This window comes from Cydia splendana, chromosome 7, assembly GCF_910591565.1.
Source record: "Cydia splendana chromosome 7, ilCydSple1.2, whole genome shotgun sequence".
Lineage (NCBI taxonomy): Eukaryota > Metazoa > Arthropoda > Insecta > Lepidoptera > Tortricidae > Cydia > Cydia splendana.
This window is the reverse complement of record NC_085966.1, coordinates 15,887,025-15,910,876: the sequence shown is the minus strand read 5'-3', so window position 1 is coordinate 15,910,876 and position 23,852 is coordinate 15,887,025. Positions and strand designations below refer to the sequence as shown.

The window sequence follows — 23,852 nt, the reverse complement described above, 5'->3', positions numbered from 1 at the left end:
ACAAAACTGGCACTTCAACAAACAGGCTATAAAATTAATTTCGGTTTGAATGCAAAATTAAATGTGTTGAGTGAAATATTCCGTAACGAGTTTCTTTTTTTTCAGATGCTTTAGTTTAGAGTAAATTATAGTGACCACTAATTATTTCAATATGTTGTCTACAATGTTAGCAATGACGACAGTTTGTACCAACCATGTCCCAACCTAAGTTTCCCAGGGATGGCTACCCTACACCAGAACATAGTTGAACAAACTTCGCATTTTTCTGAAGTCCCTGTAGCTAAAGTTGAAAATATTTCTATATTCTTATAACTTTGGCCAATGGAAAATAAATGTCGTGGAAGTTACTCAGACATCTTAACTTTAGTTCTCTTGAAAGTCGTACCAGTTACATATGTCATTGTTTTTGAAAAGTTAGATATAAAATTCGGTTAAACTGGGTTTTGTATTTGACTTGAAAGTCCAATATAGATATAAATAACTACCTACTATTCAATTGTGATGTCGAATTTGGATAGAAATGAAATATTTTTTTTACTTGAGCACAGTTGTATTTTGTCCATTCAATAAAATATATATTATAAATTGAATATAAGTTTTCTTAGTGATTTGACAATTAGTATAAATAAGGTTAGGTTAAGGATAGGCTTTCCTACTTTTTTACAACAATATCATTTCACACCTGTGACAGCGACATAGATTCTGAGCAAATCGTACTAATTATCTTTCAATTATTTTTTTTCTAGCTTTGTTTCTTTTTGCTGCATCTACTGTTGAAGTGTATCGCGCGCCATCTAGTTACGCTGGACTATGTCTTAAGCAATTTTCAAACTTATTGCTATAATATTAGAGTAACATTTTACAGAAGCCCTGTGGCTGGGGCTCTAAACAAGTCATATAACTCTGCTAGTTGCTTGTTCTTGCTCTGTCCCCTGACGCTCCGTATGTCATGTCTCCTGTTCACGTGAACCCGGGCGCCCTCTACGCCGGACCACGCCTTGGCCGCGGATACGAGCTTGCTCCACGGCATCGGCCATTCTTTACGTAGATACTGTGTGAAAAGAGAAATGTTAGATTTTAAAGTCGTGAAAAGAAAATCAGCGCTACAGTTATAAGTCCGCCTGTTATAAGTCACTCGTGGCGTTATGTTTCGGCCGCGGTAAGAACAGTTTATTAAGCTTGAAACACAGACTAAACAGACACCGTATTATGCAGTGTTTATAAGGGTAACACATAGAGGCAATTTCACTTGTAAAATGTTACGCTTCGGACAACGCGATAACATTTCCATCTTCACCACTTAAGTGGTTGGCAGTCTTCAACTATGCATTTCTCCAGAAACTTCCAGCCTCGCACGGATAAACTGTGAAATGAACTGTGACCTGCGGTATTTCCGGATCTTCAAACCTTCAAGGAAAGAGCGTACTTCCATCTTAAAGGCCGGTAACGCACTTATGGTGTTTTGGGTGTCCATGGGGGACGGTCATCGCTTACCATCAGGAGATTCGTCTGCTCGTTTGCCTCCTATATCATAAAAAACAATGTGATCCTATAAGGGTTCCGTTTTTAGGGTTCCGTACCTCAAAAGGAAAAAACGGAACCCTTATAGAATCACTAGTGCGTCTGTCTGTCTGTCCGTCTGTCACAGCCTATTTTCTCGGAAACTACTGGACCAATTAAGTTGAAATTTGGTACACATATGTAAATTAGTGACCCAAAGATGGACATGTTTTTTTATAATTTTAAAATACATAGATAGGTTCGAAGTTATTTAAGAAAGTAGCCAAAAAATGACCATTCCCCCCTTTATCTCCGAAACTACTGGGCCTAAAATTTTGAAAAAATACACAAAATAGTTCTTTACCTATAGATGACAGAAAAACCTATTAGAAATGTGCAGTCAAGCGTGAGTCGGACTTATGTACGGAACCCTAGAAACGCGAGTCCGACTCGCACTTGGCCGGCTTTTTTCCTTTTGAAGTACGGAACCCTAAAAACTAAGTGAGTTGTATTCTACACCATTTTCTACGAGGTATAATAGCTTTGCAGGTACAGGCGTAGTGGTTGGCAATCCAATTTTATTGCGCCCCGATCGAGGTCCGAGTTACCTTGGACTTGAACCGTCGAAAGCTTGGTACTGAAATATACATACTTGGTCGAAAGGCCGTCGTCCGATATGGAACATGATGTACAGCAACGGAGCTTTGTGCAACGGTACGGATTCGCTAGTCGCCTGCAGCCCCAGCTCAGTGTATATCTTCTCCGAGTGCAATTGGAGGTGGTCGTAGATTACCTGCACGTTATTCAGGACTTTGATAATTGTACAAATGGATGCTGTCTGAACAGTCAACCATCATTCGATACGAGAGGTATAGTGGAACAGCGGAAATAGATGAAGATGCTTTACTGTGAAATATTTTGTGACAACCAGAGTTACCGCAAAATATGTTCAACACCATTCACATCAGCTCTCAAATTTGAAGCACGATTTTGTGTTATGACTTAAAAATCTCGTACAATCAATGAATCTTTGATGTTACATAGTTTCATACGAACATGCTACGTGCATAGTGAAATAAAATCTTAGGTACCTACCTGGAATAATATATATGGTATTTAATTGACCGAAGCGAAGCGAAGGTCTACGTTTTGACTCGGGCATTTTGCTTTCGTATGTCCGGATGTTCTCCTCTACAGGTCGCAATTCTTAACCGATTCTCGTGAAATTTTGTGACCGAATTTTATGACTAAATAATTTTTTTTTGTCAATCCGGTTTTTGGAAATTTTTAAAAATGGCGGAGTCGTGATACCTGGCGCCTAAACAAATAGTCGTATCGATATCATAAGACTTTTTTCTTTTTGAGACATGTTTACAGAGTTAATAGCAAAAAATGCAGAAAAAAATTATCGCTGGTTTAGGCGGTATTTAGATATTTAATTTTTTCTAATTTTAATTTGAGAAGGAGTAGCTAAATTTCGTCAACCCATCTAAGAACTATTTGGCTCAGTTTGTAAACGTTCGCTTTTTCTGTTTGCACAGAGGGTCTGGGTTCGATCCCCAGTAATTGTATGCTGGGATATTATAACTTTTTGTATTTTTTTACACATAAATTTAGTATTGTTTTTCTTTAATTTACTATACACCGTGTTTTTATTGAATTCCGTTAACTTCGGGGTATAGTTAAGTACGTTTATAAGAACTAAATGGCATAGTTAATTTTCAAAAAAAAAAATTTTTTTTGTTTTCTTTTTTGTTTTTTTTTTTGTTTAAAAAGTAATTAAATGTAGCATATAGCGTTGTTGTAACACGGGCATTACATTTAACTCAACCAAACAATTGAAATCTGTGACATATCAATGTCATTTCGTACATCAATCGACCGAGATTGTACTTAAGTTTAGTAGCAAATGTATGAACTCATTCTAAACACTAATCAATATGTAAGCCGGCCCTAAGGCAAGTGTACACGCTTGTAGAGGCCTTATAGTAAAAAAATAAATTATGGATTATCTCCGAAATGGACTTAATTAGAACATCGGTGTCTTTGAGAAAGTTACTTGATTTAAGCTCAGGAATGCACCCTTGAAATTAACGGAAATGAAAAAAACACGGTGTATTTAAAGCTCTTAGCACCATGTTATTTCAAGCTCTGCTCGCGAGGTCTACAGCTCACAGAGCCACTAGTAAGTAATAGTATCTATTATCATACAGAACGGATATGCTACACCCCGCCTCGAATGGAATTTCGTTGCCATGCTTATGCCATAGTATTTCCAACTGACTGTCCTAAGGAGCTTAGGTTGGTATCCTGTCCAATTTCTTGTCCGATGTGAATTGCGTCTCACTCTCCAACTAAGCAAAATGTGAGACATAAACACACATTGGACAGGTGGAATACTACCCTAACACACATATTCCTGCATAATATACACGCATGATGTGCGCATAAAGATACTGAAACGATTTCTACAGTATGGTGTGTCCGCCTTGTGATAAAAGCTTGTAAAATGAAGTCTAACCCTGAGACTATCTCGACCAGGTGGTGTCATCAAGATCTGGCTGGTCAAAGCAGCTACGTCGCTGGCTCGCTCTGCGTTTGATCCGTTTACGCTGCCCTGTCAATTTAAAATATGTAGATAATTTATTTGTTAGGGATACATTTTTTTCACTCGTGGATTATGTCTCCCGAGTCACTTTTTAAACCAGTTAAACCATGCATTCATATTGTAGTTATAAACGCAAGATAAGAAAAATAGTTAACAAGAGACCTTAATGTACCCAGTCTAGTTAAAGAAATATATATCGTCCATATTACGCGCAATGTTTTTCAACAAGCTTGCATAAGTAGATTAAGTGACTCAAGAAAAGCAATTCGTCACAGTTTTGATTAAAAATAGTTTAATAAACCTTTCAATCAACTATTAATTTACTAAATTAGTTAGGTATCTAAAATACAACCGATAATATAACAGAACCAACCTCTTCATAGAACTCTGCGAACTCAGGAAAATCCTCCAACCCGAACTGGTCGGAGATCGTAAAGGTCTTCTTAGACAGCGCGACTAGTTGTTCGATCTCGCGGGTGTGCTTGTGGTCTTCATCTATGGAGCAGAGGGCCTCGGCGATGGCGATGGCGATTGAAGACGGCTGGCTGTGGCTGCTGTCGAAGCTCTGCGACGGATCTGCGCGGAAAATGATTCTGAGAGATCTGAATTCACGTCGAGAAGGATGTAAACACAACAAAACGAATAGCCCATTTTCGTTAGTAATTTGCTTACATATGTATAAAACATTAGTCCCACTTTTTAAAATCAGTTAAATTCATACTTATTTTGTTGTAAGTAAACGATCTTCGTATGAGTTAAGAATTATTAAACGGAAACCGAAAAAGTCTAAAGTGTATAGTCTTATAAAAAATAGTGCCTCAAGTTCGACAATTTAACTAGATGGCGCTATAGTGCCTCATACTTGTAGTCAATAAATTGTGTAACGTCAGACTATGACAAAAAAATTAAAGCATAAATGTACGAAGGGGCTGTCCATAAATTACCTCATCGATTTTTGACGACGCTTCGAATGACCCCGTTTCCTCCTACGTCATGCTACCATCATCCGATGTCCAGACCCCCCCCCCCTAATTTGAAATGACGTAATTTCTGAATAGCCCCGAAGCTGTACAGTGCCATATATGTTAGCTGGCTTACTTAAATTAGAAATACAAAATTTGTCTTAGACTTTACACGTTTAATTTACAATCAATGAGTGTTTGATTATTGCAACCATCCAAAAAAATACAAATATATTTTCATACATTTATTAAAATAGTTCTAGTAATTTGTTTGCGTTATAGTAGACGGAGAGCTAGCTACGGAATTAGGTTTGCAATTTATAGAGCAACGAAATCCCTCTAGTTAGTGTGCCATACTATCATTATTAATTAAATAGTCCGCCTGGCAGCTGTTCAGCGGTGGCATTTGCCAGGCGCCCGGATTAATTAATAATGATAGTATGGCACACTAACTAGAGGGATTTCATTGCTCTAAACAGACAAGACATCCTCCAGACCGAGCATAGTAGCTCTACCCCCTCTGCCACAAATACGGTAGTTTTACTCCATTTTCGAGTCGAAAGTGTCTTTGTGTGACGTCCGTGTCTTTGAACAGACCAATCACGGCACGGGACCTCGCTCACCTCGTCGTTTCCTGAAATAATTGCTCTAAACTCCGTCCAGAGCATTCCAAGTCTATGTTGCTCTATAAATTGCAAACCTATTTCCGTAGCTATTAGCTCTTAGACCATAGTTACTTGTTTGTCCGATACCGGCGATCCTCACGTGCTTGGTGCGGACTTTCGTGGCACTGGAGTGTTGCAGATCACCATTAGCTTCGGACGCAGCTGCAAGTAAACAGTATAATGGTTAATTTATTAGCTTTGGGACTTTGGACTTTAACTAATCGATATAAGGTCGAGTTTTCAATGGCTTAAGTATATCTATATTGCTAGTCGAATGCCATGGCATTATTCAGCGGCTATCTTAATGACTCGCTGGACCAGCGGTACGACGACGAGACTTGCGTGCATGAGGTCGAGCGTTCGATCCCCGGCTCGCGTAGTATCTTTTTCTATTTATTTGTTTTGAAGTTAGTATTCTATACTGCAGTTTAGATTAATGAGTTTAAAAAAAATAAAATAATTAAAAATTAAAAAACACGCCTGCGAAAAAGCGAACTGAAAAGACAAAAATAATTTTTAGTTGTGTTAGTTTAGTTGAGTAACTTAATGAATGTAAAAAATAATTAGAATATGAGTGTTTAGTGAAGGTTATAAACAACAAACGCAAAAGTTTTATGCTCATTTAGGATCGTGACTGTACCTGTGTATTTTATTTCAATTGCAGTCGGGAACCTAATATTAAATGGGAAAATGACAATACATCAAGGTCCCCGACTGCAATTGAAATAAAATACACAGGTACAGTCACGATCCTAAATGAGCATAAAACTTTTGCGTTTGTTGTTTATAACCTTCACTAAACACTCATATTCTAATTATTTTTTACATTCATTAAGTTACTCAACTAAACTAACACAACTAAAAATTATTTTTGTCTTTTCAGTTCGCTTTTTCGCAGGCGTGTTTTTTAATTTTTAATTATTTTATTTTATTTTATACTTTTTAGAATTTTTACATTCATTAAGTTGAGTAACTAACACAACTAAAAAATATTTTCATCTTTTCAGTTCGCTTTCTCGAAGTCGTGTTTTTTAATTTTAATTATTTAATTAACTTTGGGGTCATGATTTCGTTACTAACCATTTGAAGTCACTTTATATTACTTTTGCGAGGGCGTCCTCAGTACAGAAAGGCACGCAGAGCGCCGCATATATCGGGCTACGCCCGACTCCTTTGGAACGCGTACAGTGCGCCACGAACGTCGGGCGTAGCCCGACGCTTTGAGTGAGAGGGCACTGAAGGCGTCTTGGTAAGCGTACAGCGTGTCACGTACGTGGGCCTACGCCCCCGACACTTGGTATGAGAGAGTCGAAGGCGCCTGGCTTTGGACCGAGTGCAGCGCGCCACGATAGTCGGGCTACATCCGACTCTTTTACTATTAGGGCGCCGAAGGCGCCCGGCCTTAGAACGCGTACAACGCGCCTCGTACACGCCCGACGCTTTGAGTAAGAGGGCGCCGAAGGCGCCCGGCTTTGGTATGCGTACAGCGTGTCACGTACGTCGGACTACGCCCGACACTTTTAGTATGAGAAAGTAGAAGTCGCCTGGCTTTGGACCGCGCGCAGCGCGTCACGTACGTCGGGCTATGCCCGACTCTTTTAGTATGAGGGCGCCGAAGGCGCCCGGCTTTGGAACGCGTACAGCGCGCCACGTACGTCGGGCTACGCCCGACGCTTTGAGTATGAGGCCGGCTTTGGTAATCATACAGCGTGTCACGCTACGCCCGATACTTTTAATATGAGAGATTTGAAGGTGCCTGGCTTTGGACCGCGTGCAGCGCGCCACGAACATCGGGCTACGCCAGAACCTTTAAGTGTGAGGGCGCCGAAGGTGCCCGGCTTTGGTATGCATACAGCGTGTCACGTACGTCGGACTACGCCGACACTTTTAGTATGAGAAAGTAGAAGTCGCCTGGCTTTGGACCGCGCGCAGTGCGCCACGTATGTACGTCGAGCTACGTCCGACTCTTTTAGTATGAGGGCGCCGAAGGCGCCCGGCTTTGGAACACGTACAACGCGCCACGTACGTCGGGCTACGCTCGACGCTTTGAGTATGAGGGCGCCGAAGGCGCCCGGCTTTGGTAAGAGTATAGCGTGTCACGTACGTCGGGCTACGCCTGACCCTATTAGTGTGGGGGCGGCTTTGGCGCCTGGCTTTGGACCGAGTGCATATACTTGGACAAGTTGCAGGAAGCGCATATCTTTCTTACGCTCTGAGTAATGTCATCATCATAAATGTTAAAATTAAATTAAACCATACGGTTATAATGATACTTTCACGATTTGTTCTGCCAAAGTCGGCGCAGAGTTAGCTTAGACGGACTCTGCATCGTATCGATTAATAAATAGAAGTTATATTTTAAACTTTCCGATTCCATTAGCGCAATTACGAACATGTTTTAAAAACTATGAGTAGTATGTACCTAATATAATATAATTATATTTTTTTATACTACTACTTTACTAGAAAGTCTTCGACCAGTGTGTGTTGCCAGTGATGACATATGGAACTGAAACGTGGCCGCTTACTGTGTGCCTCATAAGAAGGCTCAAAGTCACCCAAAGGGCAATGGAGAGGGCTATGCTTGGAGTCTCTCTGCGTGATCGCATCAGAAATGAAGCCATCCGCAGCAGATCCAAAGTAACCGATGTAGCCCTCCGAATCGCTAAACTTAAGTGGCAGTGGGCGGGGCACATTGCCCGTAGAACCGATGGCCGTTGGGGCGGAAAGGTTCTCGAGTGGCGACCACGTACCGGAAGGCGCAACGTGGGTAGACCTCCCACAAGGTGGACTGACGACCTGGTGAAGGTCGCGGGAGTCCGCTGGATGCGGGTGGCGCAAGACCGGTCATTGTGGCACTCTTTGGGGGAGGCCTATGTCCAGCAGTGGACGTCCTCTGGCTGATATGATGATGATGATGATGATGATATTTTTTTATGATCAGCGGTCAAACTCTTTCCTTTTATTTTAATAAGTATCCCATTCAATAATAATATTTGGTTTTATGAGATTAGCTTCTCTTAACATATTTTGTCAATTCTTACTTTCTCAAAATGAAACTTAAACCCACATGTTGCATATATTTTATCAATTGGCTTTCAAAGCCCTTCATTTTGATACCCTACTCGATAGGTTTGCACGATATTTTTTTCTAAAGGTTGCGTAATATGGCGCATTAAGTCCGCCATATTGTTTTTATAATGACGTCATATAGCCTATGTTAGCCGGGATGACGTAAGGATTCTAATGATGTATCATACGTCTAAATCGGTTAAGGCATTCAGAAGTTAAGGTGGAATAAAGAAACTCACATACATACAAACATGAACGCTGAAAACAATACACTCTTTTTGTTTGGGCAGTCGTGTAATAACAACCATCTCGGGTCGCAGAGACATTCCCGCTCATCTCTTGGTTGTGTTCACACCGATGTAAAGACGGCGATGTCATGTGTTAAGTTTACCCTCCAAAATGGAGATGAAATTACAATGGTATAAATGACATGCAAATTCGAGCATAAGTGAAATGTAAAACCTGTGTTTTACCTGTGTAATTAATTATTAGACATTTTTGCAATTGTTAGTGTTTTATACGGCGAAGGGGTAAGTGCTAAGATTAAGCTAAAAACAGAATCTGTAATGAAGGACTATAGGCATTACAGTAGAATTAAATTAGTGCAATTGTTTTAGCCTCTGGACATGCCCTTCGAGTTCCGGGTTACAATTTGATATCGAATAGCGATTGGATCGAGGACCATTTCGAGTACATTTTACGGCGCTAGCCGGTGGCAACTGGATAGGCAGGGTTCCAGATATCGTAGAAAATCCCTCCTGGCGCCTAACAAAACTTAGATTAAGATAATTAGGCTTAAGTTTTTCATCTTCTAATTTGTATCTTACTCAGTATAACACTAGTTTTTAATTAAATTTATACAAACGTGATAGTTGGTTGTCTTTCTTACCTCAAGAGCCCGTAACAAATAGCGCCCAACGTAAAAACAAGATACGGGTTGAGGTTACGTTATTGTTAGATATTGTGTTCTTATCATAGTGCTTAAAAGGTTAATTATTGTTGTTTTTTTTAGATATTTTGTTTTGGTTGCAAATAACATATGTGAATAAGTTTAACATGAAAATAGCTTTGTAAGTAATTGAACGTTTATATGTATATTATTGTAAATTATAAGAGCATAGTGCGTAGTGTTGTAAAACTCGTAGTGCGGTAACGCTTATGTTGTTTTTTTATCGGTTTTTTTTTCTTGGGTTCCTGATTAGACAATAAGGACGAGTTGTAGTTTGTGGAAATAAATAATTTTAAGATATTTAGTTAATATGGATCCGAACTTTTTACTAAAAGATGAGCTGGAATTTGAACTTGCGTGCCGTGGGGTTACCATTAAAAGTTCTGTACCGTTATTAAAGAAGCTTCTGAAAGAACTCATGTTAGGTGATACGTCGGGGGCTTCCGGGTCAGGTAATAAGACGGTATTAGGGGTTAGTGACAAAGTAACCGCCGAATTACAGACATGTGCTATGAAATTAACAGTTTTGAGCGATTATATAACAGAAGTCGTAGGGAAGCCTGACCGAAATTTATTTAAAAGGCTGGTGTCCAGATTATATCATGTCATTAACAGGTTAAGTCTCGTAGCGTCTGGTTCAGAAGCTGAAAATGCGCGGCAGGCAGAATTAACACAAAAAGCATACTCCCTCGTAAGTAAGTTGGAGGAACAGGATGATTTGTCAGAAAATGAAGACTTAACGGAAGAGGACAAGAAAGTGCTGCAGGAGACATTAGGAGACGTAGGGCGGCAGATTATAGTAAAGTTAGACAGCGAAAGAGAAGGTACATCTAAGCCAAAGGAGGTAGGCCCAGCTAAACAGGCGGAAGAGGAGGCACGGGTTAATAGAAGTGTAGACATTAGAGTAGCTCAGTTGGGGAAGGCGGGGAGTAGCAGAGATAGACTCATACGAACATCTACCCTCGATGAAGACTTTTCCACACGTAAGCTTGTGCCAATCGCAAAATGGGGAATAAAGTTTTCAGGGAGCAATACCTCTAGTGTAAACGCCTTTATTGAGCGGGTCAGTGAACTTAAGGAAGCAAGAAATGCGTCTGATGAGGATTTGTGGAGGTGTGCGATAGATTTCTTTGAGGGTGACGCGTTGATATGGTATAGGGCCAACAAGGAGTATGCCACTAGTTGGGAGGAGTTAGTGATCCTTCTCAAACGCACATTTCAGCCGCCGTTTTATCAAGAGGAGTTGCTGACGAAAATTAAAGCGAGAACTCAGGGTAGGGATGAATCGGTGGTGATTTACATTTCAATTATGCAAAATATGTTTAACAGACTACCTACAAAGATCACGGAAAAAGAAAAAATCATGATAATACTACGTAACATTCAACCCTACTACCAGCGAGCGGTTTGTAGAGATGATTTTTCTTCGCTTATGGATTTATTTAATGTGTTGCGGGTGGTAGAGCGAACCAAGATACATTGCGACAATTTTAAGGAACCTCAGGCACCTAAAAACTTGCTTGAACCAGACTTGGCTTATAAACTACCACAGGTCGCTTCTGGGGCCACGGAGGTCAGTGAGCTGATTCATATGTCAAAAACAAAGGTGGAACCGGTGGCTCAAAGGAGGTGCTGGAACTGCCGTGAGGCTGGACATTTGTTCAGAGATTGCACTATACCAAGACAACGCTTGTTTTGTTATCGTTGCGGGCGTTTTGGTATCTCCTCAAAAGATTGTAAATGCACAAAGGGAAACGCTCCGGGGGAAGTTTCAAAACCTGCCCAGTAAACTTACCCCATGATAAAGATACAGAGTGGCAGGAATGGTTGTTGGTGATAAGAAATTTTTTTTCGCAGGGAGATAGGGAACTGTGTCCGGTGTTAGTCAACAAGGAAAATGATAATAGGACGTATGTATACGTAGATATTATGCAGGTGCAGTTGATTGGCATGCTAGATTGCGGGGCAAGTCGGACAGTAGTTAATGGGACATATGCAGAAATTTTAAGTTCCCTAGGATTGAGGCCCGTTAAAGTTAACAGTGTGCAGGCTTCCACAGCGGGAGGAGAAAATCACGATATCACTCAGGTATTCCATGTTCCATGCAAGTTTGATAACCAATACAAAGTCATCCCGATTTTAGTTATGCCAACTTTGAAACAAAATCTGATATTAGGTAGAGATTTTTTTATTCAATTTGGAATTGCAATAAAGTTTAGAAGTGAACTTATGTTAGATCAAACTGCAATAGATTCTTTGACACTAAGGAATAGTGCGGTGATTTCCAGAGAATGCTTAGAAGCACATCAGCAAGCACAGTTGGCGGATATTATAGACGAGATGAAACGAACAATTGGGACAGGTAATCTTGGAAGAACGGATATGTTAAATCACACAATAGATACAGGGGAGGTAAAGCCAATCCACCAAAAGCAGTACAATTTTTCTCCAGTGATAAAAAAAGAAATCGAGAGGGAATTGGATGACATGCTTTCTAAAGATGTAGTTGAGCCCTCGGTGAGTACATGGTGCTCGCCTGTACTTATAGTTAAAAAACCCAACGGTGAGAACAGGTTGTGCTTAGATAGCAGGCAATTAAATAAGGTAACAAAGAGGGACACATATCCACTGCCACGAGTGACTAATATCCTAGATAGCCTTCGAAATGCGAAATATCTAAGCACTATTGATTTGAAGTCAGCTTTCTGGCAAATACCCCTGTCAGAAGGAAGTAAAGAGAAAACTGCGTTTGCGATAGCTGGCAGAGGCCTGTTTCAATTCAAAGTGATGCCATTTGGCCTGGTGAATGCTTCTCAAACCCAGCAACGACTAATGGATATTCTTTTTTGCTCTAATGAAGATAAGGTGTGGTCTTACTTGGACGACATAGTGATATGCTCAGCAGATTTTGAGGAACATTTGACGCTGTTGAGGAAGGTAATGAACACTTTACAAAGGGCCAAGTTAACAATTAATGTTGAAAAATGTCAATTTGCTCGGTCTAGTTTACGATTTCTAGGCTATGTCATAGACAAGGATGGGTTAAGGACAGACCCTGAGAAGGTATCGGCAATATTGAACTTCCAAAGACCTAAGACCTTTAGAGAACTAAAGCGTTTTATTGGGCTAGCGAGTTGGTACAGGCGCTTTGTACAAGATTTTTCAACGATAGCAGCGCCACTTCACGACTTAACAAAAGGCAATAAGAAAAAGCTCCTAGACTGGAATAAAGAGGCCGAAGCAGCATTTATCAGGTTGAAAACCTTACTTACGACAACGCCAGTAATGACATGCCCAGACTATTCTAAACCATTTATTATACAGTGTGACGCCTCAAACACGGGCGTAGGAGCGGTATTGTGTCAAAAGGAGGGCGATGTGGAGCAACCAGTGGCGTATTTGAGCAGGAAATTTACGGACCAAGAATGTCGGTATTCTACGTCTGAAAGGGAGTTGCTGAGTGTGGTGTATGCGGTCGACAAATTTAGGCCATATATCGACGGTACACATTTTACGGTCATAACAGATCATAGTGCATTGCAGTGGTTGCACAAAATGAAGGACCCTCATGGTAGACTGGCCAGATGGGCGATGAAGCTTCAACAGTTTAGTTTCGACATCATTCACAAGCCAGGTAAAAGTCACACAGTCCCAGACGCGTTATCAAGATCCAAGGTAATTTCCGAAATAAATAATATAGAAATACTAGATCGTCATAAAGATCAATGGTATAGAGATAAGGTGAAACAGGTTAGTGACAATACGGAAGCATCAGATTGGAAAGTGTCTGGGGGGCGATTATTTAAGAAGATGAGTTTGAAGTTGTACCCAAAGTCAAGTGCTTGGAAATTAGTGGTACCGGAAGTCTTACGGAAAGAAGTATTTAACGAATGTCACGACAAGCCCACTGCAGGTCATCTGGGGGTTCGTAAAACATATTTTAAAATTAAACAGAAATATTTCTGGCCGAATATGTTACAAGACGTTAAAACATATGTAAGTAACTGTGAGACTTGCGCAAAATATAAAGTGTCTCAACAGGTACCCTATGGTCTAATGGGCCAGCACAGAGACGCTACAGGTCCTTGGCAAATAGTGTCATTAGATCTGATGGGACCATTTCCAAAAAGTAAGAAATGTAACACGATGCTATTGGTTATTACGTGTTGGTTCAGTAAATTTACACTACTTTTCCCTTTGAGAACCGGAAAGGTTGAAAAAATATGTGAAATCCTCGAGGAACAGTTTCTGTTATTTGGAGCACCCCAAGCCTTAATCTGTGATAATGGTAAGCAATTTGTTTCTCATTTATTTAAGGATCTGGCGGTTAAATATAATTCGAAGATATGGTATACCCCGAACTACCATCCCCAAGCGAATCCAACAGAACGCGTGAATAGAGTCATAGGGACTATGATAGCATCATATACTACGGCAAAAAAGCACAACGAGTGGGATGTACATTTGCAGGAATTTGGTAATGCCATTAGGACGGCTAGGCATGAAACTACGACATATACACCCTCTTACCTATTCTATGGCCGCGAAACGGCAGTTCCTAACCCACACACGGTCGAGTTTGGAAATGAATCAGATGCAGAGAATATGCCGCCACATCCAGATGTAACGAATTACATAAATGAACTAGAACACAGGCGCAAGGTATTCGCCGTGGTGCGGGAACGCTTAACAAAGGCACATGAAAGCAGTACAGAATATTACAACAAAACTAGAAGGCAGTGTGAGTTTCAGGTGGGAGATGTGGTATTACGTAGGACAAAATTTTTGTCAAACGCTCAAAAAAAGTTCAAGGCGAAGTTAGCTCCTAAATTTGAAAAGGCCGTTATTACAGCAAAATTATCAGAGAACGTTTATCGTCTTAATAATGCATATGGCAAAGATATTGGAGTGTGGCATGCAAAAGATTTAAAGATATAAAAAAAAAAAAAAAAATTTTTTTTTAAAGAGGGAGAGGGCATATATAATGGTTAATTTATTAGCTTTGGGACTTTGGACTTTAACTAATCGATATAAGGTCGAGTTTTCAATGGCTTAAGTATATCTATATTGCTAGTCGAATGCCATGGCATTATTCAGCGGCTATCTTAATGACTCGCTGGACCAGCGGTACGACGACGAGACTTGCGTGCATGAGGTCGAGCGTTCGATCCCCGGCTCGCGTAGTATCTTTTTCTATTTATTTGTTTTGAAGTTAGTATTCTATACTGCAGTTTAGATTAATGAGTTTAAAATAACAACCATCTCGGGTCGCAGAGACATTCCCGCTCATCTCTTGGTTGTGTTCACACCGATGTAAAGACGGCGATGTCATGTGTTAAGTTTACCCTCCAAAATGGAGATGAAATTACAATGGTATAAATGACATGCAAATTCGAGCATAAGTGAAATGTAAAACCTGTGTTTTACCTGTGTAATTAATTATTAGACATTTTTGCAATTGTTAGTGTTTTATACGGCGAAGGGGTAAGTGCTAAGATTAAGCTAAAAACAGAATCTGTAATGAAGGACTATAGGCATTACAGTAGAATTAAATTAGTGCAATTGTTTTAGCCTCTGGACATGCCCTTCGAGTTCCGGGTTACAATTTGATATCGAATAGCGATTGGATCGAGGACCATTTCGAGTACATTTTACGGCGCTAGCCGGTGGCAACTGGATAGGCAGGGTTCCAGATATCGTAGAAAATCCCTCCTGGCGCCTAACAAAACTTAGATTAAGATAATTAGGCTTAAGTTTTTCATCTTCTAATTTGTATCTTACTCAGTATAACACTAGTTTTTAATTAAATTTATACAAACGTGATAGTTGGTTGTCTTTCTTACCTCAAGAGCCCGTAACAACAGTGGTATGTTAATTTTTACACGAGTAGGTAGTTTTTAGGGTTTTCACTTCACGAGGTCTACCTCTACCTACCTCTGTTCTAACACATACTCGTACGTTATGTAGAAACTATGCCCTAATGCATAAAATCCCCTCATTTATACGCATAGCATAGCAAAAGCAATACAACGACACTAATTTAAATAGGCCCGCTTCGAGCCGTTCCTGATGCAAAAGCTGTCGATGTAGTAATCCAGCGTGGAAATGCTGCGAGCATCATGGGCACCTTTGCACCGGGGACGGCGGGGAGTCCGCTCAAATGCAGTATTGGAGCGGACTTGCCCTGCTCATTACTACTTACCTGGTCACGTGCTTAAATTAAATAGGGGAGATCGCGTGTATAGTATGATGAGCGCACCGCGCAGCTTCAAATTCATGGTTAAAAATATCCGATTATGCATCGCGCATACAGTTGAGTAAGACAGACATATTGTTTGAGAAAAGCTCTCACCAGCTTGTTCCCTAGCCTGCTCCTTGCGCGCCCACTTGAGCATCTCGTCGTAGAGCTTGGTGAGCAGCGCCTGCAGCAGCACGGCGGCGCCGGCCGGCCGCGCGCCGCCGCCCACGCCGCCCTGCACGCAGCCGCACGCCAAGGCGAAGGCGCGAGGGATGCACACCCATGAGCGAGAGATGCAGCTCAGGCAGAGGGACATGGTCTGGAATCGTGTTAAGAGCCCATCAACTAGCGCCACTGCTAAATTCTCATTCAATAAAATCTAACCTGGACCCAAAAACCTAGCCCTTTCCTACCATCATCATCACCATCCACTAATCGTCAGTTGGCGACCGAGACACTTCAGCAATGCCGTTCCTTAAGAGCCTATCAACGTGCACACTAGCGCTACTGCTAAATAATAGTGTTTATTTAAATTTAACGACAGATATTTAAAAAAGGGGGCCGCTACGTACTGTGTTTTGTATTTAAGTACCTCTTGAATACATCAAAGTAGTTTTAATGTTGCTGGATTCGTCGATCTATGAAGTCAAAACAAAAAGGGCCGTTTTAACTTTGGACGCATAGATTGACGAATCCAGCGACATAAAAACTAGTTTGATGTATTCAAGAGGTACTTAAATACTAAATACAGTACGTAGCGGCCCCCTTTTTTAAATGCCTGTCGTTAAATTTAAATAATCACGATTGCAGTGGCGCTAGTGTGCACGTTGATGGGCTCTTAATACGAGGTTCAGTGGAGTTTCACATAAGGGTAAACGGGGCTTGGAAAGAAGGTAAGTGGCCAAAAAATGTTCAAAGGCAGGCCGTAGCTAAATTGGGTTCAATTCTCTTTATAAGTTGTAGTAAAAGTCGTCAGGTGTCCGGAAATTAGGTGAGCCGGTGGAAATTGATTACTGTACACGACCCGCCCCTGGTGGATTTCTATTTCTTGAAGATGTTTTAATAAAAAACTTTTACAGTACATATGATCCTATTTTCCCGCACTAGTGCGTAAAATAGCACTTTTCGTGCGTATGTCAAAAGTTTAAACGGCCATATGTACTGTAAAACGTTGTACGATACACGTACGAATAGGTAATTCGCACTTGTATCGTAAATAACTATTTTACTAAGACATGATTTAGTGAGACCTGAAAAGTATGTCCCCTAATATATTACCTGGTACATAGAGGCGCCGCTTTGCACAGCTTTCACAAGCACAGGCGGTATGAACTGTAGCGCAGTACCGATCAGCCCGAGCAATGCTGCCAACCAGGGCGGTCGTCGGTCACACCACACCTGTATTTTGAGAAATACATGTGTTTTCTTATAACACTTTAAACTCTCGCGTTTTGTACACATATTTAATTACACAAACGGGTCTACCGCGATATAATTTCATTCATTCATTCATTTTCATTTGCGATATTTTTTCATTTGCTGGGATGTCAGTCTTTCCGTGACCACAGCTGGTGCACTCAGCTGAAACGTCGGAATTTAAGGTGAAAACAATGAAATTATATCGCGATAGACCCGTTTGTGTAATTAAATATGAAAATACATGTATTTTAATAACAAAACTTCCGTGAGACACAGACATATTAAATATATAAGAACGGGTCACTCACGTATTTTAAGACGAAAAACGTTTTTAATATATTTAATAAACACATGTTTTCACTGAAAATCTATGAATTAACCCCGTGAATCCCACCGACCCGATATAAGATCAGAATTTAATTTTAAACTTAAAACCTCTTTCTTTTTTGGCTAGCAAATATTGGACCCTTGGGATTTAAGTATATTTTTGTATAGGACTGTTGAAAATGTTTATTTACTACAAAATGATTCACCTGTCTCTTGTCCAAGCACGCGGCCCAGTCTCTGCCGGATACCTCGAGGGCGTAACACAGTGTTGATTTGAGTTCAGCTTTGCTACCGATCGTAGCTAGTACATAGGTGAGCGCGCCAGCCGCTCGCGCGTATTGTTCGCCCGCTGAAATAAGACTAGCATAGAGTAAAATCACAAAAGCGGATTCGAATAATAGCACATTACTACAGTGGCCGGGATATAAGGGATTACCGACGAAGTAGTTATAGATGGCCGGCAATCCGGTAAGACGGGTTCAATATACCACAAATCTCTTGCCGGAAGGGGGAAGTGAGAGGTTAGGGAGGAGGTGGCTTCCCATTGTCATCTCAATTTAAGTTGCTATACTGCCAACGGGTATCTACACCCGTTGGCAGTATAGAGGAAGCCGTTGCAACGTTTCTTGGTTGCTTGCACAATACTTATTGCGACATTGAGCTTTATAATCTTAGCCAAAAAGTCCAAATTAGCTTACCATTGTCGTCTCCCTTAAAGTTGCAGTACCCATCGGCAGTACACAAGAAACCGTTGCAACGTTTCTTGGTTCCTTCCACGTTGTACCACAGCCCGTTGGCCGGCCATTTTGAATTCTCTTCGGACATGTTGCGAATAGCTTCGATAAGAAGTAAGCGGGCGAGATGGCAGTTACGCATCATTATAACCTGTAATCAAAGATTTATTTTATGATAGAATCAGAATTTATCATATTCTATAAGCAGGCCACTAGTGGCCACTAGTTATTTTTCAGAATTTTGACTAGCGCTTTGGAAAATGTGAAATGAAACTTAATTTTTTCTCTTACCTATATTTTAAAATGTAAAAAAAATTAGCATCTACAAGTTAAAGCTCATTAAATATGCCATGTACCCGTACCTTTCATAGTTTTTTGAAGTAGTTTGAAATATGTCGTATATGTTGTATTAAGTGTATGAAAGAAGTGAAAGAACCATGCTGTGGTTTTTTTCGCCCAGGCAAAGAAAGGCAATGGCAATAAATGGTACTTAATTTAAATTTTTTTTTTTTGCAGATTACCTATACCTTTACCATTAAAACATGGACTTGGACGGTCACGTCATCAAAGTTAACAAACAGGTGTAGGTGACTGAACGTGAACCAGAAGTAGTAAGAGAAGCTCGGAACAAATATTTACATTATGTATCTCCATACCTTGACCACAGACGCCCAAGACGGTTGCGGCTGTGCCAACAGAACTATCAGTTCCAGGCCTATAGCGGTCTTCAACGGAAGGTCTTGTGTGGTGAAGTCATCGAAGCTGTCGAACAAGTGCGGACTCACGAATGTGAACCAGGGGTACGGGCAGTCTTTTGGGAGGGGAGTGACTTGCTGCTCTTTGAAAGCCTGAAAATATACGGACTTCGTTACTACTTAATCGTTGTTTACACATGAAATAGATGACGCTGCGCTTCCATAATTACAGTACCAATGTCAACCGTTTATGTCTATAAAATTCATACCATCCAGTCAAAATCTTAGTTTATATATTATGGCCACCAAATGAAACCTTAACAGCACTTAGGGGACCTTTTAAGAACAAAAATATGCATATAGACATGGCGACCCTGTCAAGATTAATGACAGTTCACGTGTCTGATGTATAAAATTCAGTTCTGCCCCTCCATAAAATACGCATTTGAATAACTGATTCACATTTACCATAAATGTCTAGAACGACTCGCTTTGATGATGCTTGACAGCCCATGCAGCTATTTCTAGACCGTTGACGCAGATGAAAAATAACAGTGAACTACACAAAAAAAATGTCGTTTTGATAATCGAGGTGATTACTTCTTAATGTTCAGACCGTTGGAGAAACTACAAGTTTACGTACCTGATATATGAAATGCAGTTCTGCCCCACGATACACCATGCACTTGAACAGCTCATTGCATTTGGCATGGACGTCTCGTACATCCCTAGTTTGCTGCTTGACATCCAGCCCCGCCAAGTCAAGGCCATTGGCACAGATGGATGGTAATAGTTGGGCGACGCAGAGCAAGATGTTGAGGATGTCGTTTATGAGGGTTGGGGTACTTGCTTCTGTTGTGTTGGTCTGGAAAAAGATAACTTGTTATCTTGATGGAAATTGATATCGATACCTCACGAAAAAGTTTTGGTTATATACATACGTCGTTATCGCGGGGGCAAAAACAAGCCTGTCAAAGAACACATGTAACAGAACGTCTGTTTTGTAAAAGTGGAATATACTGCCTACACATTTAAACCTCTAAGATGTTTTTCATATCTAGCATAAAGTTTTCGCTGGGAAAGGTCAATTAATCTCGTATTTCACTTTGTAAACGTATACCTATAAGTCAACGTGTCAACTTGAAAAATAAGTCACCAATGTATTTAATTATTTATATCACTATTTACTTCTGAAAGTATTTTATGTGATTTTAGTAATAGATGACCAAAATTTTTATCTAGATTCTGCTACATTTTGAACTCCCCATACAACCATTTCCAGTCGCCGTTACGACGCGGTGTTGACACATCTTGTGTCGACACCGTCTGTTTCGGTCACAATTCCAGTCGCAGAGTCGTCGCCGTTTCGACACAGTTACCAGAAATGGGGAAGGGTCGACACATGACACAAAGTGACATAAAGTGTGGTCGCCGTGTGCACACATTGTTTCGGGTTTGCGACTACTTTATGCCAAAATCATTCGTTCATTCGTTCATTTTGTTCCTGTCAAATGGAAACTGTCAGATGGAAAAATACTTAAATAAAAATAAGTGACATTAATACGCCATCTCTAAAACGGATTACAAGACGTAATTATATATTATTTGCATTTATATTACAATATGACTTAAATTATTATGGGGAATTAAACTGCTCGAGTGATTTGATAAACTAAGTGTAATATAATCAACGCGCCACCACATTGTTTTAGTTTAGCCGGAAATGAAATTGTTTACTTCTCAGTGCCTGTGTTCATAACTATATTATTTGAAGCATTTTTAGTACTTCGATGCGTATACTATACTTAAATAACAGAAATAACGCTTTACATACTACGAAACTTGTTAATTATGATGTATAAATATGGTTCAAGGCTGAGAAATATTGCAGTCACAAAGTAGTTGCAATGTTTCGACTTTGTGTCGACTCTGTGTTGACACATGACACGCGCTGTCAAAAGTAATAACAAAGTTACTGGTATGTTACTGGATTTGCAAAATGGCTCCTTGTGTTGATTTGTTTTCAGATATTCTCAAAGTGTAAAAATGCCGTGGTCAGAGATGGGCATTAATCGATTAACTGTTTATTCGACTAATTAATGGAATAAAAAAAGTTAATTCTCAAATTTTAATCGCGATTAGTTTAGTCGACCTAACATAGATTGAAATTGAATTAATCTGAATATTAATCGAATAAATTATCGATTAAATCTCGATTGAAAGTTGACAGGGGGCCATTTTTGTACGTAAAAATAATAGAAATGTCTTGCATGCAGATGGTAGCAAAACACTTTGTCATAAAAGTCGAGATGGGTGTCGATATATAGGTTTTAGGGAGTGCCGATTTCGAAAATAATGACCATTTTGGAATCCGAAATGGCGGCCATGCACTGTGTCGTAAAAGTCGTCATGGATGTCGTTTTATACGTTTTAGGGGGCCCCAATTTTGAAAATGATGACCATTTTGGAATCCAAAATGGCGGCCATGCACTATGCCATAAAAGTCGTCATGGGTGTCGTTTTATAGGTTTTAGGGGGCGCAGATTTCGAAAATGATAACCATTTTGGATTCCAAGATGGCGGCCATGCACTATGTCATAAAAGTCGTCATGGATGTCGTTTTATAGGTTTTAGGGGGCCCCGATTTAGAAAATGATGACCATTTTGAAATCCAAAATGGCGGCCATGCACTATGTCATAAAAGTCGTCATGGGTGTCGTTTTATAGGTTTTGGGGGGCGCAGATTTAGAAAATGATAACCATTTTGGATTCCAAAATGGCGGCCATGCACTATGTCATAAAAGTCGTCATGGGTGTCGTTTTATAGGTTTTAGGGGGCGCAGATTTCGAAAATGATGACCATTTTGGATTCCAAGATGGCGGCCATGCACTATGTCATAAAAGTCGTCATGTATGTCGTTTTATAGGTTTTAGGGGGCCCCGCTTTCGAAAATGATGACCATTTTGGAATCCAAAATGGCGGCCATGCACTATGTCATAAAAGTCGTCATGGGTGTCGTTTTATAGGTTTTGGGGGGCGCAGATTTCGAAAATGATAACATTTTCAATTTAAAAATGGCGGCAATGCACTATGTCATAAAAGTCGTCATGGATATCGTTTTATATGTTTTAGGGGGCGCAGATTTCGAAAATGATGACTATTTTGGATTCCAAGATGGCGGCCATGCACTATGTCATAAAAGTCGTCATGGATGTCGTTTTATAGGTTTTAGGGGGCGCAGATTTCGAAAATGATGACTATTTTGGATTCCACTTTTATGACAAAATACGTAGCCGCCATCTTGGATTATAAAATGATCATCGTTTTCGAATTCTGCACTCCCTAAAACCTATAAATCGACATCCGTGACGACGCAAGTTATCTTTATTTTCAGATCTAACAAATTGCTACAGAATACAAAGGACAAAAAAGAAGCGAGGAGGTAATGAAACAAGCAAAAATACAGATGATTCCTCGACGCAATTGGGTGATTCTTAAATTGTGTCCAGATTTTTTTTGTCATAAAAGTTTATATTTTTCACATATTACTAAATCTATGGCAAAAGTTATAATATTGCAATGGATTCCATCGCATGTAGGTATAAGTGGCAATGAGACAGCTGATGCATTAGCAAAACAGGCATGCAGCGATGGCATTGAATTTCACTTGAAACATTATATGGGGGCAATAATGACTGTTTACATTTAGTCAAATTAAAGTGTCGCGAATTGTGGAAGGAATATTTCGACGAGAGATCTAGGGACAAAGGTATTTGGTATAAGACAATACAGCCACAACCCTTTAATTCTCCTTGGATTGATAATAGTGTGTTGTGTAGGCAGGATCTAGTTTTATTATTGAGATTGCGCTCTGGACACATTCCATTGAATAAGTTCGCCTACCTCATGCGTAAAGTGAATTCGGAATTATGCACCTTATGTAATCGCGTCGAGGATGTGTATCATATTTTAATGGAGTGTGTCCGAAATGAGCGACTTAGAAGACAGATATTTCATGACAATGACAGTTCCATTGGGTTATGTAATACCTACCTTTCGAACCCCATGTCTGAGGTTGTTGAAAAGGTACTAAATATTGTTAAGTGCGGTCTGAGGGACAGAAATGTGTGATGTAATTAAACTAGATGTAGCTATTTACTTTCTTTTAACTTTGTTAATTAAGTCTGTTTTTTATGGGGTGACATATTCGTTCAATCGAAAAAGCCCCTTAATAAAGGAAAAAAAAAAAAAGTTCCGTGACATTTCGACCTTGTAATTTTTTAAGTAAATGTTTTTGTTTATCTATGAGGATCTCACTAGAATAGTATAATCAAGGTATGTTTATATTTGATGAATGAAATAGTAACGCAAAAAAAAATATATTTGTGTCTTATATTCCTGCCGAAGACTTTTATTTTACCTTTTCCTTCTACACAAGTTTGGCCAAGTAATAAGAATTTAGGGCACTCAATTTTATTTTGACTTCTACAACAGTAAAGCTACGAGGCCATGTTTTGGTATCGTTTTCGTATAAATTCGCAGTACCAAATTTAGTTAAGGTATCACATTGACACCATTCCGAAGTAAAAACATATAAACTTATTAAAATACTTTCTTTTAAACTCCTCTTCACGCTTAAACTGCTGAACAGTTTTAATTTCAATTTGGTACACATATATTTT

The 23,852-nt window shown here is 39.9% G+C and overlaps 1 protein-coding gene across 1 annotated transcript in view; it reads right to left on the bottom strand.

Moving 5' to 3' along the window:
- Positions 1 to 857: 857 nt before the first annotated feature.
- The window catches only part of LOC134792234 (uncharacterized), a 29,559-nt gene continuing 6,564 nt past the window's right edge, over positions 858 to 23,852 (bottom strand). The window contains exons 7-17 of the mRNA XM_063763497.1: positions 19,813 to 20,034; positions 19,131 to 19,322; positions 18,439 to 18,625; positions 17,947 to 18,089; positions 17,273 to 17,392; positions 16,109 to 16,313; positions 5,808 to 5,897; positions 4,482 to 4,684; positions 4,022 to 4,117; positions 2,153 to 2,293; positions 858 to 1,051 (exon numbers count right to left, since the gene is read on the bottom strand). Coding sequence (XP_063619567.1) covers positions 860 to 1,051; positions 2,153 to 2,293; positions 4,022 to 4,117; positions 4,482 to 4,684; positions 5,808 to 5,897; positions 16,109 to 16,313; positions 17,273 to 17,392; positions 17,947 to 18,089; positions 18,439 to 18,625; positions 19,131 to 19,322; positions 19,813 to 20,034 — 1,791 coding nt within the window. The 3' untranslated portion in view covers positions 858 to 859. The remainder of the gene's footprint in view (positions 1,052 to 2,152; positions 2,294 to 4,021; positions 4,118 to 4,481; positions 4,685 to 5,807; positions 5,898 to 16,108; positions 16,314 to 17,272; positions 17,393 to 17,946; positions 18,090 to 18,438; positions 18,626 to 19,130; positions 19,323 to 19,812; positions 20,035 to 23,852) is intronic.